The sequence below is a fragment of the Prunus mume genome, linkage group LG8 (genome assembly GCF_029339155.1).
Source record: "Prunus mume cultivar Tortuosa linkage group LG8, ASM2933915v1, whole genome shotgun sequence".
Taxonomy (NCBI): Eukaryota; Viridiplantae; Streptophyta; class Magnoliopsida; order Rosales; family Rosaceae; genus Prunus; species Prunus mume.
In genome coordinates this window covers 12655935-12683876 of record NC_142705.1, presented here as the reverse complement: position 1 = coordinate 12683876, position 27942 = coordinate 12655935, and the positions used below count along the sequence as shown (strand labels likewise).

General features: G+C 37.3%; 6 protein-coding genes across 7 annotated transcripts; 3 read left to right on the top strand and 3 right to left on the bottom strand.

Annotated features, from left to right (window-relative positions):
- Window positions 1–310: 310 nt before the first annotated feature.
- Window positions 311–7675, top strand: LOC103339437 (Tubulin binding cofactor C domain-containing protein). Of its 2 annotated transcripts, none has more exons than XM_008242737.3 (9): window positions 311–990; window positions 2568–2708; window positions 3577–3957; window positions 4681–4785; window positions 5021–5161; window positions 5971–6174; window positions 6477–6569; window positions 6690–6798; window positions 7176–7675. In XM_008242737.3, the coding sequence occupies exons 1-9, from the start codon at window positions 514–516 to the stop codon at window positions 7217–7219; spliced, it is 1695 nt and encodes a 564-aa protein (XP_008240959.2). In that variant the 5' UTR covers window positions 311–513; the 3' UTR covers window positions 7220–7675. The 2 variants fall into 2 exon arrangements, with proteins under 2 accessions (XP_008240959.2, XP_008240958.2); XM_008242736.3 differs by having other exon boundaries at window positions 6687–6798.
- A 126-nt stretch (window positions 7676–7801) lies between these two features.
- Window positions 7802–9767, bottom strand: LOC103339436 (Rhodanese/Cell cycle control phosphatase superfamily protein). The gene is made up of 6 exons (XM_008242735.3): window positions 9608–9767; window positions 9082–9338; window positions 8808–8958; window positions 8424–8509; window positions 8226–8330; window positions 7802–8126 (listed from the first exon to the last, which is right to left on the bottom strand). Exons 1-6 carry the CDS (start codon window positions 9658–9660, stop codon window positions 8056–8058), a joined length of 723 nt encoding a protein of 240 aa, XP_008240957.2. The 5' UTR covers window positions 9661–9767; the 3' UTR covers window positions 7802–8055.
- Window positions 9768–11549: 1782 nt separating this feature from the next.
- LOC103339435 (outer envelope pore protein 16-3, chloroplastic/mitochondrial) lies at window positions 11550–14939 on the bottom strand. The gene is made up of 3 exons (XM_089043028.1): window positions 14798–14939; window positions 13762–14134; window positions 11550–11877 (listed from the first exon to the last, which is right to left on the bottom strand). The coding sequence occupies exons 2-3, from the start codon at window positions 14099–14101 to the stop codon at window positions 11729–11731; spliced, it is 489 nt and encodes a 162-aa protein (XP_088899154.1). The 5' UTR covers window positions 14102–14134; window positions 14798–14939; the 3' UTR covers window positions 11550–11728.
- Window positions 14940–15053: 114 nt separating this feature from the next.
- LOC103339519 (CDK5RAP3 protein homolog) lies at window positions 15054–18882 on the top strand. The gene is made up of 10 exons (XM_089043027.1): window positions 15054–15214; window positions 15314–15448; window positions 15566–15660; window positions 15761–15855; window positions 15973–16108; window positions 16203–16352; window positions 16487–17017; window positions 17179–17387; window positions 18006–18138; window positions 18497–18882. The coding sequence occupies exons 1-10, from the start codon at window positions 15160–15162 to the stop codon at window positions 18626–18628; spliced, it is 1671 nt and encodes a 556-aa protein (XP_088899153.1). The 5' UTR covers window positions 15054–15159; the 3' UTR covers window positions 18629–18882.
- On the bottom strand, window positions 18820–25178 carry SRF2 (STRUBBELIG-receptor family 2). Its single transcript, XM_089043026.1, has 17 exons — window positions 25050–25178; window positions 24351–24460; window positions 23550–23682; window positions 23386–23457; window positions 23227–23292; window positions 23043–23114; window positions 22895–22966; window positions 22536–22607; window positions 22351–22416; window positions 22196–22261; window positions 21777–22114; window positions 20985–21229; window positions 20616–20881; window positions 20191–20338; window positions 19949–20088; window positions 19697–19853; window positions 18820–19431 (listed from the first exon to the last, which is right to left on the bottom strand). The coding sequence occupies exons 2-17, from the start codon at window positions 24442–24444 to the stop codon at window positions 19249–19251; spliced, it is 2190 nt and encodes a 729-aa protein (XP_088899152.1). The 5' UTR covers window positions 24445–24460; window positions 25050–25178; the 3' UTR covers window positions 18820–19248.
- LOC103339434 (D111/G-patch domain-containing protein) lies at window positions 25053–27566 on the top strand. The gene is made up of 4 exons (XM_008242732.2): window positions 25053–25187; window positions 25434–25988; window positions 26717–26782; window positions 26940–27566. The coding sequence occupies exons 1-4, from the start codon at window positions 25101–25103 to the stop codon at window positions 26997–26999; spliced, it is 768 nt and encodes a 255-aa protein (XP_008240954.2). The 5' UTR covers window positions 25053–25100; the 3' UTR covers window positions 27000–27566.
- Window positions 27567–27942: the final 376 nt, after the last annotated feature.

The following is a 27942-nucleotide window of genomic DNA, read 5'->3' as shown; positions in this document are numbered from 1 at the left end:
GCTTTTGATTGTCATCAAATGCTTTTCATCCTTTCAAAAGCACTCCCAATAAGCCTCGAGTTCCAGTTTAAGTGAAAACAATCCAAAACTAGATCGAACCCACACAGCTTAAAACTCCCAAAAATCTTAAAATATAGAGACCCTTAAATATTTCTTGCAACTTTACGGTCAAAAGGGGTTTGATACTAGAGATAGTTGATATCATCCAAACGCTCATGCGTTGCCCGATATATATTAACGGACCCCACCGATTCTAATCCACTTGTTCTCCACTTACCCCTTCGGGGTTGGCCACAATTCAACAGATTATTGGCGACGCTACCAGCAAACTCTAGCAGCACCCAATCAAAAGCGCACACGAAGTCTAGTCTTCCTGTACCCAACCATACCTGATCTCCTCCCTCACTCTCTCCCCCAACCTCTCTCTCTCTCTCATTATTCATTTCTGGAAGATCTGCAACTCACAAATCTGTCTATAGAAAACTCTGCGTTTTGCTGCCTCTCGAAAAAACCATGAGCGACCCAATTGAGCCCTCAACGTCGTCGTCTTCCACCAAAGACCCGGCCCTTCTGATTCACCCGAGGCGCGAGCCATTCGAGCACGGGCTTTTGCCCATCCCCAAGCTCATCTTCACCGACCCGACGCAAACCCTAATTCCCCTGAAGCAGAAGCTGATCGAGCAGTCTTCGAGTCACCGGGTCAACTCGGCCGCGATCTCCGAGGTGCTTCAGATCTCCATTGATCATGCCAGGCTCGTCCTCGATACCCTTGCCTCTGTTCTTCATTCGGAGTCCGACCCGCTCCTCAAATCCAAGCCGGACGTGGTTGATGAGGTCGGCGCCGATGTGAATGATCTGGTTCTGTTCCTCTACATTCAGTCGTACAAGAAGTTGCTGCCGAGGACGCACAAGGACTCGGCTGCCGTCGCAGATGTTTGGCCTTCGACCTCGGCTTTCGATGGGTATTTGTCCGCTTTATCGCCATTGCAGGTGATAAGTCGTTCCTGAATTGATATTTTTTCTTTTTGTTTTTTGGTGGTCCATTGTGCAAGCAATGCTGGTGTTATTTTAGATTACAGTAGTGAATTTGGGACGGTATGATAAGTTTGGGGCAAATTGAAATGGGTTTGCCGCGATTCATTGTTTACTTTGGTCGTTGGTTTTGGAATTTGTATAAAATTTGATTAGTTACATATTAGAGGTTGGTTTCTTTGAAGTGGGGTTGTAGCCTTGTGAATATTCAGATCAATTGGTTGACTTTGTATGTGTTTATTTGTTGGTGTGAAAATATTGTTTGGATGGAATACAATGTGGATTAGAATGAGGGTTTTTATTTGAATTTGGTATGATCTCTTGGTTTATGTAACCTTTTTGCTCATATTAGTTTATCTTATATTAATTTTCATGGGAGCTGGTTGAACTTTATGATCGATTGTGTGCATAGGGTCAGTGTTTTAAATAGCGGATTGAGCTTCATAGCGTCGCAGAAATTTTTTCCGACATAGCAGACTATCATCGCGAAAGTATCAAATGGCTGTCGCTATATGACTGTCACTTTAAGAAAACAAACTCTGAACCTCAAATTTACCAAAAAATTGACACAAATCCATAAAATTGAACGCCACACTTTGATGTTTCGAGTCAATAGATGTTGCTTCTTCTCTGTGTTGTGACTTGGGGTACTACTTGAACAGGATTTTCAGCAAACACGTGTTTATTCATCTTTATTAATTTATTATTATTTAAATTTTCTGTTTTGTGGTTGTATGTTTTGGACAATTTCATAAATTGAATCTTTAGTAATTTCATAAGTTCTTATGTATATTCCGTAATTTATTCGAATCAGTTTGTTTATATTCAATTATTCAATTGAAGTTGTTTATTTGTAATTTAGAGGAGAATGTTGATAATGTGACATTTTATTGCTTAACTATTGTGATGGAATGATATTTAGACTTTTTGGGTGGCCTTTTTTTATTATCTATATTATTATTTTAGCTATAATATTTCTAGTCCCAAATAGCTTATGTGACAACGCATCAATGCTTACATAATTTGCGACCCAATACATGATCACGATTTAAAAAAAAAAAAAAAAAACTAAGGAACTCATGTGGGATGCAACAATTTGTTGCCTTCTTTTCTATTTCTATTGGATTGAGCAGAACTTAAAAGTAAAATTCCAAGCATCGAATGTCGTGCTGTAGTGAGCGGACCTCCGGGTTTTATCATGTAGGATGTGCATATTTGGATTCCTTCAGCATGGCAGTGGTACATTGTAGCTGCCTTTGTTTCATTAGTTTTATGTACTCGTAATGTTTGACAATGCAACTTATGTGGTTGATTCTAAACTGTTAGAACAAGGTTTTGTTGAGTTAGTTTCATTCAGATGAATTCCTGTAGTATATAGTACAACATTTTTTATATCCAGATACTATATAATTCATTACTGTCTTTGTACTGAAATTGTTCTTTTCTCGTATTTAGTTTCTTGTTACTGTCATTTGAGACAATTTCTTTGTGTTGAATTAAACTTATATCAACCTTGGAATGCGAACACATGGCAGCTTGTGCGTAGCAATAGCCGTCGGTTTGTGCCATCACAGGCTGATGAAGAGGCCCATCAGTTGTCATATCTGCAAAAGCATTTGGCCAACATTGTCTCTCTTTTAGCAGAACCTGTGGAGGGGGAAGGCGAAGAATCTCTGGTTTGTGGAATTAATACTTAGTTTCTTTCTTTTAATTAAATTTTCACCATTGTTATTCTGGCTACCACAGAGTGAATCATACACATTAGAAGTAATGGTAACCTTTCTCTTTCCTTTTGCCTGATAGTCCTTTTGTCCAATTTGATAGAAAAAGTTTCTTCCCACTGTGAGCACCACCCCATCCTTTAATTCATGTTTTGGTGTGTCATGACTCAAGAGTTCAACACCAATTATAGCCTCATATGCATTTGTGTTTGTGGAAAGTAATTTCTCCATGCTAAGTCTTGAGGCATGAACCTTACATTCCCCTTTCATGCTATGTACTGAACATTGGTTATCATTCATCTCACCTAAGACATATTTAAGGTTAATGAAAGTGGAAATGTAATTTAGTTCATCCAATACATAGTTAAGATATTGCTGCCACTTACAGTCACACAAAAAAAAAAAAAAAAAAAAAGGACATACATTTCCTTTTCTTTTGTTCTTTTATGTGGCCATTGCACCTGGTAGAGTATGTACTGGCGGAATAGTTAATCTAGATGACAATGAGTTGGGCCATAACCACCTATGTTCCTAGTTGGGACTACCTACTGTGGTGATTGCCTAACATGATATCCAATGTTTCAGGATTTTCATCAGACCTACCTTTGATTTGCACCAACCAAGTATCGTAGGTAGTTTTTTGTCAATTGAGAAAAGAAAAACCCTTCCAGGAATTTGTCTCACATGCGACTCTCAATCATTTTTATATAATTTCATATATGAGTTCTTATGTTATTAGCATTATGGAATATTGTAATTGTCCTTTCTTGTTAGTATCTGCCAAGCCTGCTTGTAATTATCTGATTTAACCCTATGGTTTTAGGTTTTGACCATGGAGAAGTTTGAGCACCTTGGCTTTCTGTTTTACTTTGGTGATAAAGGATCTGAAGGATATCACTTGGGCCAATATGCTCCTTTTTTTGCAAATTCGGATCCTGATATGCCTGCTGTTCCTGTTCCTGCCGCACAAGTTCATGATTGGGTTCTGCAGAATATAGTTTCTTCGTTGGAAAATATTTCTGAAAGAATTTCTCCAAAAGAAAATGGCCCACCCAGTTCCTCAGATCAAGATGTTCCCATGGCTGATGCCTGCACGAGTACAAACAAGGGCTCAATATGTGTTAGAGGTCCAAGTTTTATTGAAGGGATCTCCAAGTCATCACTTATAAAGCAAGCATCTGATCTTAAAGGCTCTTCTGTAAAGGTTTGTTTATAAGGCATATTATACCTTTTCTTTTAATTAATACATAAAATGTAATGTCCATTTGTTTTCCGATGTCTGCATTTAGGCGATATTTTGTATTTAAACGCTTATCAAGAACTGCAGAACCAGAAGGAATAAAATGGAGAAAATAACTCTTTTTTTTCCTAACAAGAAAACTCAACTCATTTTTAGGTGAAAATTCTATTTGTTATGTCAAACGATTATCAAGGTGTGAGTTGTATGTAATGATTGCATGTTGCATGTCTCCATGGGGATTCATTCTTGGTCACTCATGGTTTTGGGCTGTGCTAATGCCCATGCTATGCTTCTGTGTGTGATGGATATAGAAGCTTGAAAGGTTTTGCCAATGTTATGCTTGCAAATTTTTGTTTCCAAATTGACTAACTTATTTGGAATTATTTTATAGATGCATTTGCTTCACCTTTCTTCAAGTCTGTTGTGTATAGGGAGGTAGCTTCTCATTCAAGTTGATCCTAATCTTAATTATAAGGCTCAGTGAAATGATTTTGAGCCTCATTGTAGCATATTGGAGGGAAGCTAATGCACTTTTTTAATGACAGCATTCTTGTTATGATTTTCTCAATGTGTTCTCCTTCATGATGTGTGCAAAAATTGTGAACTGAGATTGTAATAGGTTCATCGGCTTGCAATTTTTTATTTATGAAATTTATCAGTTTGCTATTAATTTGTTTACAATTGCAGGTTTTAAATTGCCACGATTCAGTTATCTACATATTAGCACCTCTGAGATATGCCACAGTTTATGGATGCTCCGATGCTACTATTGTTCTTGGAGCTGTTGGAAAGGTAACACCAAAGGGATTTGTGTTTGTGCTTTGAATTATTGACTGTTGCAATGGTTCTATTGCTGGAAAATCATCTAAGTTTTCTTTTTAAGCCCTTACCTCTCTCTCTAATGACTTATTACTGTAATGTGAAGTGATCAACCTGGTAATTACTGTTTTGTATGCAATGGGTGTGGGTCCTTTTGACACCTGTTGACTTGAATATTATATCTTAGACGATCTAATGTTTCTTACAGGCTGTAAGAATTGAACACTGTGAGCGAGTTCATGTGATTACAGCAGCAAAACGTATCTGCATTGCTAACTGCCGTGAATGCATGTTTTTTCTTGGGGTAAACCAGAGACCACTTATTGTTGGTGATAACCATAAGTTACAGGTGAGTTTTCACGCCTTAAAGGTGATGCACAATTGTGTTACTAGCTGGTTCTAAGGCTTTGTACGGTATAATTTACATTTGATTGAGTTTCCCCAGGTACTGTTATGCTTTATCTTCTGCATCTGATCTTAATGCGGATTTTTTGGTTAATTGTTGAACCTATCTGATTGTTTGTAAAACTACCATCGCCATGTAATTTCTTTAATTTCTTTTCTGTGATCCCATATATCCTACTGTATGCAACATATTTAATATGTTTCATTGACATGTTATTGGTCACTATGCTTGTCTTATTGAGATTGATATCATCAGCAGTGCACCGTAAGACTTATTTTCATTCTACATTCGATCGCATGCCACCAAATCTAATAGTTCTTCTTGACATGCGTGTAACACTGGAGCATCGAAGGATTTCCTGGAATTTTTTTTATAAAATTTCTCAATATTAAATGAAATGTCACAGCCCTATGTGCGAAGTTACAGTGAACATACTAATACACACACACCCTCTTAGCCCGGTCTTTGTAACTGATCTTTGCTGACAGTCTTGTACGCATTTAGTTGTTATGGTTTAATTCTGAAACATGGTCCTGTTTGCATCGGTTTCTTTTGCTATGTTAAACCTCTGACTTCAAATCGAATACAATATGACTCTAAGAGTAACAAAATTGATAATCTTTACTGTTACCTATCATTAAATTCGTGATCATATGACATATTATATTACATTGTGATGATAGTTTTCTGTGTTTTATTCTTCAAGTTCTAATAAAGAAGATTTTTGTTTTTACCTCCTGCTTTTTTATCAGGTGGCACCCTACAATACATTTTATGGTCAGTTGGAGGAGCACATGAATGAAGTTGGGATTGATGCTACTATCAACAGATGGAATGAACCCCTGGCACTTGGAGTGGTTGATCCACATGATTCGTTATCTCATCCAGCAGGTGTCTCTGATGCTCAAGCTGAGTCTGGTTCACACTTAGACCCTGAGCAGTTCACAAATTTTTTGGTATATTTTATAATTTTTACTATAGGCTGTTTATTTGTAGATTTGAATAGTGTATTAAAAGTTGTCCTTAGTTCTTGGAAATAATAGTTTTTCATAATTAAACTGAAGAAAACCTTGGAAAGGCTCTACCAACAATCTCTTTAGGCAAAGTCATGTTCTTTTGGGCAATCACACTTGTATTTTCTAATTATTTTTTTCGGGTGGTTGGGAGGAGGGTTGAGATGGTCTTGTAGTTGCTATAGAGTCATTCAATTTCTTTCTGAATTATCTACTCACATCCTATATGCTTCCTTGATGTACAGATTCCAAACTGGTATGGAGGTGAATCAGAGGGCTCCACAAAAGACAACCCATTTCCATTACCAGATATTTATGTGGCATCCCAGCAGAGAAATGTATGTTTACTATAGCTGAGTATACTGACATTAATTTTTATTTTATTTTAACCAAGAATTTCCTGATATTTGTGAGGTCATGTTTTTATCTTTTCATTGTTTTATGTTTTTCTCCAGCAGAACAATTTAGGGGAGGTAAAGCAATTATTGAGGGAAGCACCTCTCGAAGAAAACAGAAAACGGGAATTATCCACTGCTCTCCATGTATATTTTAAAGACTGGTTGTATGGTAATGATCATTTTTATATAGTTTCGTCAAGCTGACACACACGTGCTCTATATAGTATTTGTTTGGAACATCAACTGTGCGCTATTTTGCACAGCAAAGTAAACTAACATATCTTACGCTTTGATCTCTCAAGAACTGCTTTGTTGTCAGCATTTTCAAGCGAATGTGCACCTAATAAATCTGGCAAAACAAGAAATCTTATGGAATTTAGTTTTCTTCTAGCCCTTTTTTATGTAGCTTTACTTAAACTATGACTTGATCCGTCTAGACTCAGAAGTGTGTTTATATGCATCTCATCTAATATAATATCATGAGCTTTTCTTGTTATGATGATGGGTATAATGTGGTTTGACAAGCTTATTTAATGCCTGTGACAGCTTCTGGAAATATCCGTCAGCTTTATTGCCTACAAGGAGAATGATTTTTGCGTCATAATGCTGTGGAACAACCAAGAGTGGTATAGAAAGAAGCTTTCTGGTTTTATCTTTCAATCCTACCATGGCCACCTTGCTGTTTCTGATGGTGCCACAGGGCGAATCAACCCTTTGTACTTTGGAATGGTACCCTGCATAATTATGCATTGATACGGTGCACAGGATGGAATCGGAATAACATTCTCTAATCTCCCATTGTAATATTTTTTTTTTGGAAAGAATAATCTTACTGTAATATTTTGTTAACCTAGGTTCACAGCCTTGTGAATTTTCCTTTTTTATTTTTCATGTGGATCTAGAATGTTGGATCTCTACTCTAACCTTGAGTTTTGTTCCTTTGTTGCGAGGTTTCGTTTTTAGATTATGTTGCTAGAGTGACTTAGTTCTTTATATCATTTTTTATATATATAAAAATGGAACGTGATCCTGCGGTGTTGTAGACAGTCCTCATGATCTTATTGTTGTGGAACTTGAATAAGGTAGCAAAGCTTGTTGAATAAGCATAACGATTTCTCTTGATCTGAACCTTATATATATTGGTCTTTGAATCTGTAGTTATGAGATTTCACTGGACAGAAATAAAGTTACTTTTATTTAGATTTCATTTTTGACTAGATAAATGAGAGTTCGAATTAATCAAATTTTCCGGTGAGTTTCCACCAAATTTACACTGAAAAATGTACAGCCTTTATGCATCGATGCAAGCTATGGTCCCTTGGATGTTGTGTTGCAGATGCCTGAAAAATCTCCACTTACTCAAATCACTTGATGGGGTTGGAGAGAACTGCAAAACTTTATGATAAATGTAAGCATCTTGTGGCGGCTAGGTGGTTTGGAAAATTTGGAGTATCTTCTCGGCTTGATCGGGGAAGAAAGTGATGAATAAGTATGCACCTGGCATTTGATCAAGTAGAAGAAACAAGCGAATCTCATCTCAAGGACCAACACAACAGCACAAGTGTTCATAAGGGTGTACAGAACAAAAGAACTTACAGATTAGTACTGTTCCAAGTACAGCTGAAATCTTCCCTTGAACGGTGACTAAACCGGCTTTGCCGGCATTTTGCAACTCCGCGGAACCAACAGAATCAAATGCTCCTGGTATAGGAAAGAGAAGCCATAGCATCTGTTAACTTCACATAGAAGATAATCCGGAGAGAGCAAAAGCAATGGGATCAAAATCCTGATTACCTGGTTTTACGGATTGAAGTCCTGATGTTATACATGCTATGTTTTCGAACCCGGCTTGCTCCAACTTATTGGCAGCAGCAGTAGACCTTGACATTAGAAAGAAACAGAATAATCCTATCAAAATAGTTTAGAATGGGCAAAACCTTTGCCTCAATGCCTCAGTGACGAGAAGAACTATGCAACGGGAATGCCATTGTGACGATATCCCAAGCCAATCAAGCACTGTCATGTGCTTAACTTTCTCTGTATACAGCCACAATGCATGATTGGCTCGGAATACAGCCACAGTGCATCCCCAGAGCAGGTACGATTCTCTTAGTGATAGATACATTTACAAATATATTAAGCCAAAAACTTAGCAGCTAGCATACATAAAAAACTAACCTCAATCCTTCCTGGCACACCAGTAACAGTTTACTCTGAGGTGAAAACTGGGATTTAACAGATTGTACAAATTCAGGGTTGGGTTTAGTGAAAGGCAACCCATAGAACAGACCAGAAAAGTTGTTGTGGAGAGTCCTCTTTATGATTGTGCCTGCCCATTACATCTGAATCATTAGCAAGAACAAAATCCCATGTTGTTTTGTGGGGTTCCAAACAAAAACCATTATATGTTCAGTTGAAGAAAATAGAAAGAAACAAAAAATCCCTCAATTACCGGGGTCATTGTCTTCGTTTGCAATGAAAAGAGGGACATGATGGCATGATTTGATATGAGCTCGTTCAAATTGAGATTTGTCCCGAACATCAACAACTGTGTATCCATCAACTGCAATAAGTTCTTTTGCTTCTTCTGCAGTCACAAAATTCACTTTTGCTCTAATGGCCAAAGTTCGACGACGGTATGATGTCCCTAAGATGGTTCTTCCACCATGAGTTTGAGTCTCAAATTTCAACCAAGATGTGCGGAAATTGCTGCAAAAGAAGGATTATAAAATAAAATAAAGAAATAAACATTATCTGGCTCAGCAGTTGAATGCTTCTATGTATCTCATAATGCTTGAAAAGAAGAGAGAGATGAGTTTTAGTCTGCTTTTAGTTTTCTACACTTTCTCAGCAACCAAACAAGAAAACCCACCACCGAGAATTTGAGAAGTGTTGAGATTGTTGAGCTAGTCTTTCTAAAAAGGAAGTTGAAGATGTGTAGAATTGTTGTACATAAAACAAGACAGGCAATGCTTTACCTTGTGGAAGAGAGAGTTGAACAACAAGAGCCAATCCCTGCCAAGGCTGCCATCGTTGTGGTTCCCTGGAAGCTAGAAGAAGCCTTGTGTCTCTTCTCTCTCTGTCTCTCTCCGCTCACTGTCCACTCAATGAAAAAACATCCCAGAATGGCCCAAGAAATTTGGGGAGGGCAATGGGTTGGTGCCACGTGGCAACTGGTTTCGGATATTAGATATGTTGCACCGGATCTTTTTGCGGGTTCTTTTTATTAGAGAAATTTATACAACTCTCAGTAACTGATCTCATGACATGATTTATTCAAATTCACCAAATCAGATTGGTCGGAAGTAAACCAGTTTGAATTCGGTTTTAAGAGTCTTGGACTGGCAATTCACCAAATCAGACAAATTTTTTCAAATTTGGATTTATTTTTTTACACGCGGAATTGTTTCATTAGTTTCCCTTGAATCTTAAAGTGAACCAAACCACACTCATTGGTTTCTCTTTAATCGAACTAAACGAACCATTCTTCTTCTTCTAACATTTAAAAAAGAAGCACCACTATACTTAGTTGGTAAGCCTTAATCTATTCTAGGAAATATCACGATCCATTATCACAATAGAAAGTTGAGAGAAAGAAGCTAGCGATAATTTTTGTAAAACTGTTCTTATCACGTGACACATATTAATTACATAATAAATAGTCCTATTTTCTTGAATTTATGTGTTTTTATTACTAAAGATAATTTAAATTATAAAAAAAATGAATTAAATTCAAGTCTAAAGAACAGACAAGTTGTCTTAGCAACTGAGATTTTTTCTTTCTTGAATTTGGTAGGCAGTATGTAGGCAGCGTTTGGGTTAAGGATCAACTCTTAAATAGAAAAATGTTTCAACTCATGGTAATATTGGATATTCTTTTTAGTATTAATTTTCATTTTTTATATCTTTCCCATTTTATACGAAACAAAGAAGTGTATTTTCTGTCGATAAGTCAAGAAGATTGACTAATAACAACGGAAAAGACCAGTAGAAACAAAGTCATTGACGATACCTACATACAGGGTCTCTTCATTTTATAATGAAGGAGGATGATGTATATAAAACTCAAACTTGATGTATAAATTGTAGAGAGAGATCGAAGGGAGAGAGAAAGAGAGAGAGGATGGGATTTTTATCATCAATCTGTTGCTGCCTTCATGGTGCTCGTGTATTCAACCAAGGATCAGCAGCTGCCACAGCCCCAGAGAGGCAGCCTCTGACTTTGAGTCCTAATTTTGTTCAAACTGAAGCTCCAGTGCCGATTCTGGTTCCACACTTTCCTGTCAACTCCAAGCTCTATCATATGTAGAGAGATTATGTACTCTTCTTGTTCTTGAGAAGAGGGCAACTTTTTTTTTTTTTTTTTTTTGGGTGTGTTTTTTTAGTCTTTTTTTCATCTGTTTATTTTCAGTTTTTTGGGACAACAAAGTTTGAACTCTAATGTAAACTTGTCATATCTTATTAAAGTAAACTTTTGTATTTGAGGTTATGTACAAGGCAATAAGATCGATGGGAATTGGTGGGTGAATTGAAGAAACTTCACCTCTAATTTTCTGGTTTAAAGGTTAAAGTATTTCCTCTCAGTTTTAGGATGGTGTTACTTTCTCAAATTCATAGATGGTGGTGGTGACAAGAGGGGAAAAATGGCATTAATCTCCAGTTAGTTGGAAGTAAATACACACCGTCGATGATCATTTGGTCTGATTAATCTTCATTTCGTTGGATGATCATTTGGTCTGATTAATCTTCATTTCGTTGGAAGAGGTCGTGAGTTAATTGCAAAATCCGTTGTCATTAGTTCACAGCGATGCTTAACAACTGTCAATAATTGGAATTGAAACCAGTCCAATTATTATTGAATTTTCTTACAAAATAACATATGTTCGCTCAACTTACTAACGGCATATTTGAACGCAAATATGAAAAAAAGCAGATTTATTCAAGACATCCATTCAAGGTCAAAAACTTAAATTTGGACAACAGAGAAAGAGAACTAAGAGTACGATTACATCTCCAGAAATACATCCAATTCATGAAACAGTCTTCTCTTTTCGTTAGCTTTGCCAATATCTTCCTCCAAGAGAAGCACTGGTAAGTTTTTATGAATCGGCAGTGGATCTTTTCTTGGTGGTGTAAGGATAGTACTCCTTGCCGTTATCGATTCTTGTTGTCTGACCTCCAGCATCAATGAGTGAAGAAGTGACCGCTAAGGCTGCCCCAGCAGAAATTGCAGTTGAAATGCTCTTTCCTGTCCAATGGACAGCAAATAATTTAACATAATTGAGAACATTGGAGGCTTATGAGAACAACTACCAGCTAGCACAGTAAATATCCATATATCAATTTAGAACCTAGAGTCCAAAGTCCGGATTCATTTACCCCCAAATACGTCAACTCTACATGCTCAATAATCAAAATGAAGATAAGATCAAACCAATAATGATAAGAACGTTCATTGAGTGGAAAGAATATTTGGGCAAGCAGACAGACACATTAAATTAGGAGGATTAGAAAATAAACTACAAATTTCATTAATGAATGGAGATCTATAGGTCATTTATGCATTCTGTATGAGCTGAAAGAAAGTGAGAAGTGCTAGTAGTGTGATTCCCAGACACAAGGATGTTTTGCTTCTTTCAAACCAATCCATCTCGATTATTGCAAGTGTACTCTGCTAAGTAAGAACTCAGTGTATGCTCTTCAAATTCAAAATAGACTCAGCCCCTTAAATTTATATAATAGCAACACAAGTTTTGGACCTTTAGATGAAAGTACATTGAATGGCTCATATTAGCTCTTAGAATATGAGAATCACTGGAAAAACATCTTGAAAACTAATTTTGTTTACCCAACTAATCTTAGCCATTCAATGTGCTTTCATCTAAACGCCCAGTGCATGTTTGAGAAACAAGGCTAAAAATTGTCGACAATACAGAGATAATTTGAGCCATTAAATGTGCTTTGGAAAATTAAAGGAGCTGTTGATCCTAACCCTAGATTTTACCCATAAATGGATATCTTCTTTTAAGGTTTAAGCAATATTAGGATAGGAAGAAATAAAACTATACATGTACTAATTCCAGAGCAACTAATGAGGTTCACATGAAAGTGAATTATTGAGACAGTTTCTCTTAGTTGGACTGGGGATCTTAAATAAACTTTTCAGCAAAGGAAAAGTTCTCACCACTAACATTCTCAAAGTTCCATTAAATTCTGCGTCCATGTATTAAAAATATAGTCAAACCTTAGCCAAGTCACTGTTGATAATTACACGATTTACACAAAATATATCACCAAAGGCTAAATGAGATAGGTTGCTGCCAGCAATTTATTCTTCCAAAAAATTCAAACCTCAAAGATAGTTCCTGCTCTCTGCTGACATTTGTATAACATGAAACAACAAACTACCTATTCCATATCATTTATATGGTCTCAGCAATGTTCTCACTCTCTCACTCAACATTAGTCCAAAACACATAATACATCTATCATCATTACAGAAAATATTTTCTACCTAAATGCAATTTGACCCTCACATATCTAAGAACTTTTTCTCGTGTATCCATACAAATCATACAGTAGTTATCATACATAACAATCATCTAGCTTAAAGGGTGACGTCATCAGAGCCAGCTCCACATGATTTTCACCACCAACATGCCTTTCTTTTTGTTGGAAATATTAGATGCATGTAATAGATAGTTTGTAGCAGGATCCAATAAATTTTGGATAAGTTATACACACTCCTTTCTAACCAGCATATGTGTCAAATTTATTGGTCTCTATTTCTATAGCACAAGCCACCTCAATCCCATAGTCTTATCAGTCAAAACTAACCATTTATGAAGATTATACATGAAGCTTATGACATACTTCAACAAAGAGAACATTGAACACAAATATTTCTCCTAAAAACTTAATCCCTATTTTTGGAAAAGTAAAATCCAATTTGGTTCGAAGAATTACCAATAAATAAAAAGAAAAAGAAAGACTGACCTGGAATATTTGAAAAAGATTATGTCTGAATTAGCTTTTAGTTGTGACCAAGTATAGTAATTACCACAGATTACCACTCATGGCAGCAGGAATTAAAAGTTGAAGGAAGAAATTAGGCATCAAAAGAAATCCACACCTTTGTAACCAAGAATAGTCGACCCAGCAACAAAACCACCAACAGCTCCATTGATAAAGTCTCTCTTCATCCTGTAATTCTGCACGATCTGCTCAACACCAATGTACACTCCCCCAATTGCAGCAAATGTGATCCCGTAGTTTCCCATCATCTTAAGGGTCCTTATCAGCCCTGGAAGAGCGACACTTCTCTCAACACGAGGCACATCATACCAAGTAGCAACTATGGTCCCAAAAATAGTTCCAGTAACAAATCCATTTGTTGCACCCTTAATTGTCTTCATGGTAGGACTATCCTCATCCTCCAAGTACCTGCGCTCCGCGGGGTCCAAGGAGTCCATGACTGTCTAGTACTAACTGGGCACTGACAAAAACTGCATGAAAGTAATACATATATCAGCACTTAGGCCTAATTAAACCTTTCCCAAAGGGAATCTTTCAACTTCTAACATGCAAGGCAAAGAAGGAGACTGTGTTTTCCTTTGCTCTCTCTGTTTTTAACATATAAGCTTTACTGGGTTCAAATTCTATAGAAGCATTCATATCCCTTGATGGGCAGTAAGTGACATACATTTAGCAGTTCTACTCACCCATATTTCATTTCTTAAAAAAAAATTCTTCCACACTAACAAACTAAGCATTTGGGAAAGAAAAAAAATAAATCCTAACATGAAAATTTGGGCCAAAAAAAGAAAATTACAGAAGAATGAGTAAAATCTTATTTTGTTTCATAATAAGGCATTGTTTGATAATCAATTCCAGAAAAAAAAGAAAAAAAAAAGAAGAAGAATTCATCCACATAGATGCAATCAAACACAAATTCCACAAAACCCAAATATTATGTGACTATTAACACAAAATCGAAGCTAATTTGAGTAAATGCTAACGCCCGAAATGAAGATCCAACCATCAACAAAACAAATTTAAAAATTGATAAATCTAAACCCTAAATATGTATATGCATATGATCGAGGAGCATCTGAATCCATGAAAGAGCCAAAACGAAAGCAGAAGCTCAGGCGAAAAATGAAAATTACCTTTTCAGGAGAAAAATGAGAAGCTGGCGAGTTTCTACTCTGTGCTCTCACCACGAAGACACACAAGAAACAAAGACTATCAGCAAAAATGGTCGAAAATGGCATCTGCTCCTTGCTGCACCAGATTACCATTACTGTGTGCAATGACCATTTTGCCCCTCCCTCAAAATTGGGCCTCCTATACGACGGCAGTCCGTAAACCGTGTTGTTTTTCATTTGGGCCCCGACCCGTTTACCCGTAAACCTCCTGCAACCGCTTTCATTTCAGACTTTACAGTCTTTCACCCATTTCTCAAATCACACAGAGCTGAGATTCTGAGAAGAAGGGAAACTGCTTTCCCTAGAAAACGTTTTCCCGGAAAATGCCAGAAGACATTGGCAAACTCCCAATCGACATCACATTTTCTCGTCTCGGAGGTACATAGAACCACCGGAACTCAATTTTTCCTTTCAGATTTTTTTATATTTATGTTTTTTTGGGGATTGATAATTTTGTTCGTTGGGATTGAATTGAAGAATGGCTGGTTGATCGGAAGAGAATACCTGGAGACTGGAGAAAGCGATTGGCAGCAGCGAGAGCTCGGATTTCCAAGGAATTCGCTTCCCTTCCTAAAGATATCAATCCCTATTTCAGTAGCTTAGAGGCTGATGGTTGGTTTTTTCAAACTTAATCCATTTTCGAATTGTGAATTTGTGATTCTATTGGGAATTGGGTGCTTGAGAATTCGTAATTTCGTCTCAATGGGTTAACTAAAATGCTATTTCTAGGAATTGGTTACTTGGAGGCCAAACAGATATATGATATTCTTGCGAAGTCAGCTCCAGAAACCCGGAATATATTCGGCCGGCTATCCGGTGCTGCTGTAAGACCTTCAACTCTCTCTCTTTCTCCTTTGCACAAACATACTTGAATTCTAATATGAATATATATGCGTGTATAAATTTTGTGTTTTGTTTGGGTAGGGTGCTTGGGAATCAATTGTACGTTCTTTTGAGAAAGATTATGTATATCTTGGCGAGGCTGCTCAAATAATGGTTCAGAATGTGAACTATGAGATGTAAGATTGTGGTTTTGTCATTGCCTGCTTGGTTACTTCATGATAAGAAGAATAGTTAAAACTTAAGGGTATTTATATGTGATTTGTATTGATTATTCTTTTTCTCCTGTTATGAAGTCCATATCAGAAAAAGCAGGTGCAAAAGATTCAGCAACAATTAGCAGAACTAGAGCACAAGGAAGCTGATATTAAGAGAAGTGCAGCTCTATCAGCAGCCAAGTATGTAGAGGCTTGTCAAGAACTTGGACTGCAGGTTATATCTTGGACCCCCCTACTTGTTTTCTCATTTGGCTTGATAGGTTTTCCTTCTTAAATTTGGTATCTGTCTGTCTGGTTCTTTTCTTTAGGGAAAAAATGTGAGGTTGGAACTTTTAGAGACTGCGAAATCACTTCCAAGTACATTTAGCAAGATTTTGGAAGTTTTAAATGGTGATTCTGTGTCAAGGGCTCTGGAGTATTATTCAAACTTTGTTAGAGATGCTCACACGGACAAGGATGTAAGGCGATAATTTTTTATTTGTTTCATGATATGAAGAATAACTTCTTTATTGTTTGTAGATGTTGATGGAAATTTGAGATCATTGTGACTAATATCATAAATCAACTCTGTTATTTGTGAATGTGATCACAGAGGTCTTTGGTCGTGTTGACAAACTTGAAAGATTTACGTGAACATCCCCCATCATTGACTGTCCCTATAGGCTCAGAGGTTGTTGATTCTGGGAATGTTCAATCAAGCAATGATGAGACAAACAATGTGAAAGTGGATGTAGACATTAATGCAGATAGTATAGACTGGGATTTTTCTGTGGATAGTTCTCAGATTGATTGGGATATTGGTACTTTGGAAGAAACAGAGGATACTGGTAATGGTTTGGGTCCTTATGAAATGGTTAATGCGAGTGAGATCTTGCAGAGTGCTCCAAATGAAGCTGTAAAATCTGATCAGATCCCAGAGATCTCCGTGTCAGAGATATCTTGGGATATTAGTGTTGAGACTCCTCAGGTTGATGTGATTGATGATGTCAATTTTCCTAATGTAATCGTAGACAATCAAACATCTGGTCTTGATACTTCAACTGAAACAACTGAAATCAAGGAAGGCAGGAGCCAACTTTTGGAGACAGAGTACAGGAACAAGATTCTTGATGATCTGAATGAGGTATATGACAATTTTTCATATGGCTGCATTGGATCTATTTGTTCCATTTGTTCTTCGGTTTTTGACTGAAAGATCCTGCTAGTTCCTGTTTTATATCTGTGGTCTGATCACGAAGCTTCCTTTACATGAATTCATGTTCTCTATTAATATTCTGCTATCAGGTGAAAGCTTTTTTAAATCAGCGATTGGTTGAGTTGAAGAATGAAGAAACTTTGTCCTTGCAACATCAAGTCCAGGCAGTTGCTCCCTTTGTGCTGCAGCAATATGCTCATGATGCCATCGAGGCAATGCTATCTGATGTTTCTTTGGCCATTTCACTTCTGACAAATAGGAAGACAAGGGACTTGATTATGATTCTCAACTCCAAAAGGTAATACAAAATATTTTTTTCTTGATTTGTGTCTTTTTTAAATTCGTTTTAGGTGTTTATATTTTGAATTTCAAACAAGAAAATCATAGAATGTTCCCAAAAACAGAATCAGTGGCAGTATTTAGTTAAATTGAACAAAATTCCCTGCCAAATTTGTGCGGCACACAGACAATTTGCGTATATTAGCAGCTTGAATGTAACTTTTTGTCAGTACAAGAAATAATGAGGCCATAAATCTGGAGACTGTACTTGCTTGATCTTGTTTCTCTTTCTATCTTTGCATGGTTACTCCTAATTGTTTGTTACATTACATCAGAAAGATCCTTTATACCATCAAATAAGTTTTTTAATAAAAAATTTTAAACGTTTAAATTGGCTTCTTGTTGCAGCTTTCTAGAATTGGCTAATCCTATTTCGGATAATTTTATTTTAATTGTGGTTTTAATGAATAGGTATAGGTTAAATTCCTCTTCCATTCTAGCTGCAATATTTAGCATGTTACTTAAGTAGCCTTGCCATTATCCATATACTATAATTCTTTACTACTTAATCGGGTTTTTTGGTTTTGTTTCTGTTCTGTGAACTGAAGTAGGATACTTATGTCAACCTTAATTTCAGGTTTCTAGACAGATTAGTGAGTTCATTGGAAGAAAAGAAGCATCATGAAGTTAAGTTGAAAGATGGTTTGAAGGGCATAGCTGCCAAACGCATGGAGCTGCAAAATTCATTATCTTCTTCCTGGCCTAAGCAGGTTATTGATAGCTTTGTACCCTTACATATATTGGGAGTGGGAGGGTTGAAGTCTCCCAGTTTTAGTGGTCAATTCTTTTGGTTCTTCTGGTATAAAATTAGGAAATTTATGTTTGCCATGTAGTTATGATCATACGTCTGTTTCTTTCTTTCCCCTTCCCCTTAACTCTGACTGCTGAAAGATAGCTACTCTAGAATCAGTCATTTTATGTTGTTTTTGACTTCTGGGCCTCTGGTCCTATCTTGCTTCTGTTTGTGTAAAAATACTATTATTCAGAGAAAAGCAATCATCCACTTTCTCTTTGTTAATGTCAGTTTGAATTTTTGGCGGAAAATACTAACTCCTGGTTCTATTACAGGAAGCGGCTCTTGCAAAAACACGGGAGCTGAAGAAGCTGTGTGAAAGCACCCTTTCATCCATATTCGATGGAAGACCTGTTAATATAATTGGAGAGATCAATACCCTTTTGACTAGTGGCCTTGGTGCATAGGAAGATGGTTGCTTCCTTTCATCCATGTTTCATGGAAGATCTGTTAATATAGTTGGAAAGATCAATACCCCCTTAGACTTTAGTGGGCTAAGGAAGATATAGCTGTAGAGATCATCCATGTTTAACATAATCGGACACATCAATACCATTTGAATAGTGGCCTTGATGCACACGAAGATGTTAACTTCCAATGATAGTAAAACATTCCATACTTTGCGTTTGTGTTTTATTTGATTTGATTTTTATTTTTTGAAGTCGTGGTTGTCTTTTTGCTTCAAGATCTTACAAAAATTGAAGGAAAAAAAGAAAAAAAAAAGTCTTTTAAAATCCCAGTGAATCCATTAAAGAAGTTTCCCTAACTGTTATCAAACTCAACATATAATTTTGCAGAAATCAGTCACTTCAGCTTTGTGTAGTCTACAAAAATGACAGAGAGCAATAGTACGTATATATTTTGGACCCTTTAATTTCTCGTATGGCGAAGATTGCCAAATACGCCAATGCATGAAAAGAAGGCCTGTACAAAAGAATATACAGCATTTGTCATGGGAGAGAACACAATCTTGTAGCAAACATCCAACGCAGCAGATCCAGTTTGTGTGTAGCGATCAAATGGACAACTAGCTCATTGAAGGTGAGCCCATGAACTGGCTGTTGGTTGAACGGAAAGATCTCTCGAAAGGGTCAACTTGAACACCATAACCATCTACTCCTTTACCTTTCCCCATGTAATTCAGTTTCTGGATTAGTCTTGATAGAGATCCCACAACCTCAGACATTGGCGGTCGGAATTCCTTCACGGGCTGTTCAAGTTTCAGTGACACAAACAAAAAAAATCAAATTTTTTCAACAGGTAAGAAACACCCATCAAAGCAATTACATGTTATCAGATAGAAGCTAACGTTTGTTCAGTGCATAAGCAACTTCAACAGAAAAATGACTTCTAAAAACACAGCTTTCAACTAATAGCTTCAAGTAATAACAGTACTAGAATCGGTTTTTGGTTTTGGACTTCCCTAAGACAACAGAGATTCTCTTAATGCATAAATTTAAAGTATGTGCTTGTACCTGTATACAGAGGGAGACAATGTCAGCAAACTGGGAGATAGCCTTGGAGGAAAATGTCCTTATAATGCCGGGATCAATCATCTCAGCAAGACTCTCACTGTCATGAAGCCGGAATGAAGCCCATTTCACCAGTGATTGCTCCTCCCTTGGTCTTGAACTATGTATATCAAAATAGCAGCATACGTTCACAATCAAGAAACAAGACAATAATAATGTTGAGAAATGGGAAAAATGCATATGAACCATGCGTACTTATCGAAAGGTTTCCTTCCTGTTAGTAGCTCCAAAAGCAACACTCCATAGGCATAGATGTCACACTTTGTGCTATCAATGCCTGGTTGGCCATGCTCAGGTGCAATGTAGCCAGTGTCACCGATAGCATTTTCTGAAGCCTGTTTGCATCAGAAATATGAAGTTAAGCAGTTTAACCTGTGTCAGTTTATTACCAATTGTTTTGTATCAGCATAGAAGTAGGACTGATTAAAAGTATATACCTTTAGCTTAAGCCTATTGCTTGTAAGTGGCCTCAAAATTGCAAGCCCACAGTCACAGATTCGAGGAGCAAGTTCTTCATCAAGTAAGATATTGGCACTCTTCAAGTTGCTATGAGCAACTGGTGGTGTGAATGTGGAGTGCAAATAGCTGAAATCCAAATAAACCAAACAGATTAGTAACGAGGATAACTACATTATTTCCCTCACATAGAAGGGATCAATTGCTACCTAGGAACTAAGAACTCTTTAAAACTTTCTAACTTTCAAGATCATGATTCGTGATGTATATTGCAATTAAAATCCACATTTCATTGGAAAAAAGGGATAATAGTTACAGTTTGCGACTCAGTAATTATTTATTCGAAACGTTGTTCCACTAGGTGTGGACTAAAGGATATGAACTTGCTGGAGAATACAATACTTACTCTAAAGCTTGTGCAACATCAAGAGCAATCTGGAGACGAAGGCCCCATGACAAAGGCTTGTATTCATCACTGTGCAGAGCATCATGAAGGGATAAATTTCTAACATACTCATACACAACAAGATGCTGTCCATGCTCTACACAATAGCCAACCAGTGGTACTATGTTTGGGTGAGTCAAACGCGAAGCAGTCCAAATGACATACAAGAATTGTTCTTCTTCATTGAAAGACAATCCTGCCATGTTGATGTTCTTCACAGCCAAAATCTGAAACAAAGGAATAACAGTCAAATAATTCTCACGAGTTCCATAGGAATTCACTGTGGCTATAAGTAGAAATAATTAGTCTAAGGAAATTTCAGGTTTATACTTGGCCGTTAGGAAACAAGGCCTTGTAAACCGAACCAAGAGATCCTTCACCCAGAAAGTTTTCTTGACAGAAGCTGTTTGTAGCTAATTGAAGCTCTGCCACAGTGTACTGCTTTGCTCTCATTGGGAATCTGTACTTATCAGAGAAACTTTTCCTTCTAGGATTTTTCTGCATTCTGTAAGCAAGAGGTAGTCGCCTAGGAGGTAGAATGGGTGACCTGAAGGCCAATATTTGTGGGCTTTCTTCTGCAGTAGAAGAGCCATATATAACAAGGCAGGGAGCAGATCAAAAATTTAAAATAAAAACTGAAAAAGAAAAGGCAAGGAGAAGCTATGCAGCAGAAGTGGATTAAGACAAGTTCATGTCAAAATTTATTGCCAGTAGACATGTTGATATCAAGAGGAGGTTTGTGCCATTAGTTACAAGGAATGTCTTTAAACCTGGATTTCAGGTTTAAACACCATGTCTGAAAGGGCATATACAGATGATACCACCACCTACGCATTCACTTTCAAAGCTAAAATGATATCGAATCAGTGAGATGATACAATATATTACAAGAAGAACTTCATTTCTGAGCTAAGCATAGGATTGAGCTTGCAGCGGTTGGCTCGTTTATAGATGAGAGCTAAGGTAAATGTGCTTTGGACTAAACTAGCAGGGCAATAATCTTTACTTTAATTGATTGCAAGAGTACAGATTTCAGGCCTGTTGGTTAAATTATAAAGATTACTACAATTATTTACTGACAGATTGTATACAGGATCAGTATGAAAGTGAGTGAGAGTTTACCTCTGGCAGTATTTCTGACTGAGAGAGAATGCATTGAGCTATTACTGCTCCCCAAGGTTATAAGCCTCTGTGCACGCGATTGATTGATTCGAACTGCAATGTAAAGGGCCACACATGATGCCACTAGAGTTCCTCCACCAACCAAAAACGCTATTCCTCCAGGGCCAATCCTTTTCTTCTTGTGTCCACCTAATTTCTTAGAGGGGTTCTTCGCAATGGCACTTGACTGAGCTGCTGGAGGGGCAGGGATGTTCTGTTCAATGGCAGTTGCCTGGGTTTGCAGAGGGAAGTCCCAGGGTGGAGAGTTATCCCCTACATGAAAATTATTTCCCCCAAACCTGAAAGAAGATAAATGTATATGTTTACTTATTTTTTTTCCTTTGCAGGAGGAGGAGTTGTAATAACAACTGATCACTTACCATAAATTTGGTATGGACTGAAAATGATTTGGAATGATACCGCTGAAATAATTATCTTGAATGTTCCTGTCAACAGAAAATGTGCAAGCAAGCAATAAGAAAACAGATAAACAAAAATGCAAAACACAGCAAAAGGCAGGTAGGTAGAAACCTACATATCAGTTAGCGGAAGCTCAGCTAGATAAGCAACTGATCCAGTAAATTTGTTATTCTGCAAGTACCTGCAGATGCACCCAATGGATATGTGAATCAATGACACGTAATTGTAGAAATAGACTATCCCAAGAATGAAAGCACTGCAACATAGGGAAAAAAAGTTTAAAACAAAACAAAAACTCACAATCCAGTGAGATTTGTCAAGGATCCAAATGAACTTGGTAGATCTCCAGTGAAGTTATTATACGACAAATCCCTGCAGAAAACAAAAACTCACCAGTAAGAAAGGCATATTATATTGCAGCCTGACCATTGTCCAATCTTGTAATTTGATATCTCAACCAGATCAGAATTCATCCAATGACAACATGCTGCGATTTAGAGAACAAAAATAGAAATCAACAAACCCGTGATATACCAACAAAGAAGATTAAAAGTTGAGCATCTTTTATTCCACATCAACTTAAAGGATCAAAGTTAAAACCCTCATTTCAATTTCACTTGAAGCCCAACATTAAAAGAGTTACATGAAAAGAAGCATACAGTTCTCTTAAATTCTGTAGGCCGGTAAATACATTGCCAATAGGTCCAGATAACAAATTGTGGCTTAGATTCCTGCAAGGAAGGAAAAATTTCAGTTTATGACAGAACAATCATGAACCATAAATCAGTCAGGGAATAAGCAACTCACAAATGTCGGAGGCTTTTCATGGTAGGTAAAGAATGGGGAATATTTTGGGTCATATAGTTGCATGCCATATTTCTGTACATGTGAGAAAGCTGAATTATCACAATTAAAAAAGAAAAAGAAAAAGTAGATGATCTAAAATATGAAATTTAACCAATCAGTTATCTGAACTAAGCATCATACTTACATATGAGTAGCATTAGGGGGTAAGACATATGGAATTTCACCCACAATGTTATTCGAACTAACGTCCCTAGAAGATTCGAAACCAGATGAAAATGAATCAGCAAAAGTTGTGCTTGCACCGGCATATGTAAAGCTAAAAAACAGCAGAATGATCACTTACAATTGTTTCAGATTGAAGAAGTTATAGAGCTCGCCAGTAAGATACCCTGAGAGACTCAGACCATGAAGTTTACTGCATAAGGTGAGAGAAGAATTAAGTTTGGTACATTGTTAAGGTAGCCCAAGTCTGAAAAGGTGCAAAGTTAATGGAGCTGTGTGCATTACAGGTATATTAAAGATGACCCAGAACATGACACTCCACGCCATGATTCACCACAAGGATCCCCGCCGTCCGATCTCCATCCCTTCAGCTGTGGTGGGTGGTTAAGGGCTCTGTAAAGATCTTGAAGACCAGTGACTGCAATGCACAGAGTGAAATAATAAACTTGAAACCAGTACAGCTAAGATTATTCTAAATGCATATTTTATTCCAGAAGAAAAAAAAATAAAAAATAAAAAATTTCTGCCCTTCTCAGCAGAATGCACAACATGGTAGTCCAATTGATTTTTAATTTTAATTTTTGTTGGTAAACTGGGAGAAGTAAGAAAGTCCAATTGATTAATTATGAATTATTATTTCTTCAAACCACCACAAAAATTACTCTTTCTAATACTGTTCAAAGACGACAGGTCGTTTTGAGCAAAAGACCGTTCCGTAATTTTCCCGCCCAAAGCTGCGGTCTTGCTGTTTGGTTGCTCGTAAAACCCTGGAAAATTAATCGGCACAAAATTCGAGCCTTCTAAATTCTGATTCTTTTGCTTCGAACACATTAAAATTAAAACTTTGTTGCCCCCTTTTCCCCCCGTCCTGAATAACCGAGAATTTAAAGCTCAAAATTCTACTCTATTTCTTTTCTACTTTTCCTACACTTTCTCAGTGACCAAACAGAGGATAACGAACACTCTATATCTGAACAACGATCTTCACCAACGATCAGTTTCTACAACATCTATCAACTTTAACAGTGAAAAAGACTCCATATAGAACGCCAAGAAAATCAAGAAGAAAAAAAGGAAGGATCATACCATCACGCGGATCAGTAAATGCCCCAGCCTCTGAAACCAGAATGGCGGAGATGACAATTACCGCGAAGCACACACATGGGCTCTGTTTAGCCATATCCTCGAGAATCAGACTGCGGTAATCAAACGGAAGAAATCGTTTCAGAAACAGTGTAACATAAACTAAAGTTAAACGCATTTTCTTTCATTTTCCCTCATTTTCTCGGAAACCAAACGGAACAGTGTGTTCAAGAAAGAGTGTAGAACTAACCGAAATCGCAATCAAGAACACAATTCTCAAAAAAAGCTAAAGACAAAAACGACGTCGAAGCTGTAGATTGAATATAGAAATGCTTAGGGTTTATAAATGAACCTTTGGAGGAAGCAACAGGCACAGAGAGAGAGAGAGAGAGAGAGAGAGAGAGATATTGTAAAGCAGAGAGGGTTTGGAATGTGTGCTGTGGAGGTTGCAGAGAGCCAGAGAGAGACTGATACAATGTCTTAACGAGTTTGACAATCGTTGAATAGCTGGACCCCACATCAGCACAAAACCGTTAGTTTCGTTATTTTCGCACGTGCCACTTCTCCGGAGTTTGTTACAAAACTGGGCCTAATAAAAACCCGGCCCAAGCCCAATAGTCTTGGGTTCTTCAGAAAATTGATTTTTGTTTTTTCTTTATTTAAAAAAAATGAAAATAAAAGGAAAATAATTCAAAGGCTTACTGTTCGTTTTTGCTTAGTGAATCGTTGTGCGGGTGCTCGAGCTCTCTGGCTATGTCGGAAGAAGATGATTACATGGGGGACCTCTCTCAGTTCCTGACTCCAGAAGCCTCCGGCCCTCCAGGACTTTTATCCAAAAAGGTAGGGTTTTTAACTTGTAGGGTTAATTTTCTGTTTGGTTCCCTAGAAAATGCATCATAAGAATCATGAGACCTAGTTCTGACTCGTTTTTGTAGCTTTTATTTTGTTTCTGGGTTTGTTAGTTTCTTTCTCAATTGTCATGAATGGTTTGTTTGCATCATGGAGCATGAGTTTTGTGTTTTTGAGCTAATTCTTCATTTTTGGTGAACAAAAGCTCTAACAGTAATGTACCTATCTATATTTCAGATTTCTAATAGCAAAAACCAAAGTATTCAACCCTCTAAGAAAAAATCCAAAGCACTAAACTGGCAAGAACAGCGTAAACTCGATAGGGAGAGAAAGCAGCAGGAAGAGGATGAGAAAACCTTGGCCAAAATAGAGACTGCTCCTATTCCACAATCCAACATAGGATTCAAACTTTTAAAACAAATGGGGTATACCCCAGGCTCAGCTCTTGGCAAGGAGGGATCAGGCCAGGCTGAGCCAGTGAAGATTGACATTCGGCGCTCACGGGCTGGAATTGGGCGGGAGGACCCACATAAGGAGAAGAGGAAGAGAGAAGAAATAAGGACTTGGGCAGAGAGGAGGAACGAGGAGGTTATGATGGAGGAGTTTGGGTCTAGGAAAAAGTCACAGTGGCGGAGTCGGAGAGTTGTGGTCAATTTTAACAAGGCGCAGGCGGCTTTGGATCAATTGGAGAATAAGGAAGTTGTGCCGCCTGAGAAGAATGAGGATGAAGAAGAGGAGGGTGAAGGGGAGGAAGAGGAAGAGGAAGAGGAAGAGGAAGAAATTACAGAAGAGGTATGTTTCTTGAATTGTTGTCCTTTTTATTTTAGTGCATAATTGGTTTAGTGAGCATCATTTTAATGTAATATGACTGAAATTTTGGATTAAATGCATTGTTGACATGCATAATGAAGAACATTAGATGGATTATGATGATTTCCATCCAAATTGAAACTGTTTTTGGGTTATTTTTCAGTTAGTGCCGGCTCTCTTAAATTGGAAATTTAACTGAGAACAAGTCCCGTCATCTATGAGTTTCACTAGAATCCTAGATAACATGATAAAGCAAATGTGGCCTTTATATAATGTTGCATATTGTGGAATTTAAACCAAAGTCTTGTTGATTGTGTCATTGATCTTCCTGCCGGAATCAAATTTTTCGTATATAGTTGGTGGTCAACAACTGGAGACTTATACTGGGCTTAGGATAAACTTTTAGGTTGTCTTTGTAATAACTAGGTTTGAAAGTTTCAGCTTTGAATAATTTAACAACCAAGAGCTAATTTGAGGATATGTGAGTTGATAGTATCCAGATTATTGTAGTGCTGCTATGCTAGATACTCTTTCTTGGGTGTATCAGGAGTTGGGTCTATTTCCAGGCCTTGTAGACGTATTTCCATCCCTTTCTGTTTCTTCCTTGTCCTAATGCCTTTGGATTATTACTGCTCGATGTTATTTGGGAAAGTTGAAATATTAGTTATGCCAGGAAAAAACCTGTGATGATGGTTACTTTCTGCCTGCAGGATTTGCTAGAGATATTGATGAAACTGAGAGATGAGCATCGATACTGCCTCTTTTGTGGATGTCAGGTAAGCCCAGTAATGGACTTGTTAAACTCTTACAAAGATTTAGGAATTATCATTTACTTCCAAGAGGGAAATTTGAGCTAAATTGCTTGTTTTCAAATCTGAACTGCAATTACAACATTTTCGATTGTCATGCTAAAGATTCTGCTGTTTATTTCAGTATGAATCAATGGAGGCACTATTATCCCACTGCCCTGGAGCTGATGAAGATGACCACTGATCTAAGTTCCCTAATGCTGTGGACACCCAGACCTTCTTCCTTTTTGAACAGAGAATACTGAGAGGTAATGCACCTCTTCTTTGGAGATGGATGCACTTGCTTGTTATGAAGATTTTTTTTTTCATTCTTGCTGCCGATTGACTACGTAAGTTCCTATCCTCCAATGTGCAATTCTCTGAGTGAAAAACCAGTAGGAAGGAACTGAAGTTGCTCACTCAGATATTCAATTGAAAGTTGCAGCAGCTAACCCTCATAACTATGTTGGGAAAATCCTTATAATCGAGATTGTACTAAATCACACCTCTGTGAGTTCTGTTTGAAATATCTCCCGGGTGTGTGGATAAATAACCATATGTACACAATTATAGAACTTGTGGATGACAGATTAGGCGGGGCTTTGCCCTGAAGTAAGTGTTGTTCTTTGTTAGTTCTTTTTTGTTTTTAGGGTTCATCCCGCCTTGTAACCGAAAAAAGAACTTGTGGAATTTCCTCAGAGCAGGAGTCGTACATGTATTTAGAAGCTCGGTGCTCAACAATAAACTTGCGTACTTTATTTATATTTGGAAAGGTTTGCCCAATGGTTTTGCAAATTAATCTATGTGGCTATGAAATCTCTAATATTTGTTTGCCAAATTGGATTACAGTATAACTCATGAAACATTGTAGGTTTTTATCTGGACAAATTTAGGGCCCACCAGTCTTAAGATTCAACCTGTAAATCTATGGTGTTTGAAATAAAAAATAGAAGAGAACATTTAGTGCGAACCTGTTCGAAAATTAAGCTGAACTATGAGCCACAGCCATATTGCAAGCATCAACACCCGACGGCACAATTTTAGCCCAAAGTGCTTCACAGTAATTCACAAACTAACCACCAATACTAATAGGGCAAGAATTATATAGTGAGGGCCTTCCTTAGATGATAACCTATCTCTTAACCGTT

Excerpts from the sequence above, each read along its gene's own strand:
- LOC103339437 (XM_008242736.3), top strand. The coding sequence starts at position 514 with ATGAGCGACCCAATTGAGCCCTCAACGTCGTCGTCTTCCACCAAAGAC. Across the intron at positions 991-2,567 it reads CCGCTTTATCGCCATTGCAG|CTTGTGCGTAGCAATAGCCG; the intron begins GTGATAAGTCGT and ends AACACATGGCAG. Across the intron at positions 4,786-5,020 it reads TTCTTGGAGCTGTTGGAAAG|GCTGTAAGAATTGAACACTG; the intron begins GTAACACCAAAG and ends TGTTTCTTACAG.
- LOC103339436 (XM_008242735.3), bottom strand. The coding sequence starts at position 9,660 with ATGGCAGCCTTGGCAGGGATTGGCTCTTGTTGTTCAACTCTCTCTTCC. Across the intron at positions 8,959-9,081 it reads AAACGAAGACAATGACCCCG|GCACAATCATAAAGAGGACT; the intron begins GTAATTGAGGGA and ends TGTAATGGGCAG. Across the intron at positions 8,331-8,423 it reads ACTTCAATCCGTAAAACCAG|GAGCATTTGATTCTGTTGGT; the intron begins GTAATCAGGATT and ends TTCCTATACCAG.
- LOC103339435 (XM_089043028.1), bottom strand. The coding sequence starts at position 14,101 with ATGGACTCCTTGGACCCCGCGGAGCGCAGGTACTTGGAGGATGAGGAT. Across the intron at positions 11,878-13,761 it reads GACTATTCTTGGTTACAAAG|GAAAGAGCATTTCAACTGCA; the intron begins GTGTGGATTTCT and ends TCCATTGGACAG.
- LOC103339519 (XM_089043027.1), top strand. The coding sequence starts at position 15,160 with ATGCCAGAAGACATTGGCAAACTCCCAATCGACATCACATTTTCTCGT. Across the intron at positions 16,109-16,202 it reads GTCAAGAACTTGGACTGCAG|GGAAAAAATGTGAGGTTGGA; the intron begins GTTATATCTTGG and ends TCTTTTCTTTAG. Across the intron at positions 16,353-16,486 it reads ATGCTCACACGGACAAGGAT|AGGTCTTTGGTCGTGTTGAC; the intron begins GTAAGGCGATAA and ends ATGTGATCACAG.
- SRF2 (XM_089043026.1), bottom strand. The coding sequence starts at position 24,444 with ATGGCTAAACAGAGCCCATGTGTGTGCTTCGCGGTAATTGTCATCTCC. Across the intron at positions 23,293-23,385 it reads TTCTTCAATCTGAAACAATT|GGACGTTAGTTCGAATAACA; the intron begins GTAAGTGATCAT and ends CGAATCTTCTAG. Across the intron at positions 21,230-21,776 it reads AGTCAGAAATACTGCCAGAG|AAGAAAGCCCACAAATATTG; the intron begins GTAAACTCTCAC and ends CTTCTACTGCAG.
- LOC103339434 (XM_008242732.2), top strand. The coding sequence starts at position 25,101 with ATGTCGGAAGAAGATGATTACATGGGGGACCTCTCTCAGTTCCTGACT. Across the intron at positions 25,188-25,433 it reads CAGGACTTTTATCCAAAAAG|ATTTCTAATAGCAAAAACCA; the intron begins GTAGGGTTTTTA and ends TCTATATTTCAG. Across the intron at positions 26,783-26,939 it reads GCCTCTTTTGTGGATGTCAG|TATGAATCAATGGAGGCACT; the intron begins GTAAGCCCAGTA and ends TGTTTATTTCAG.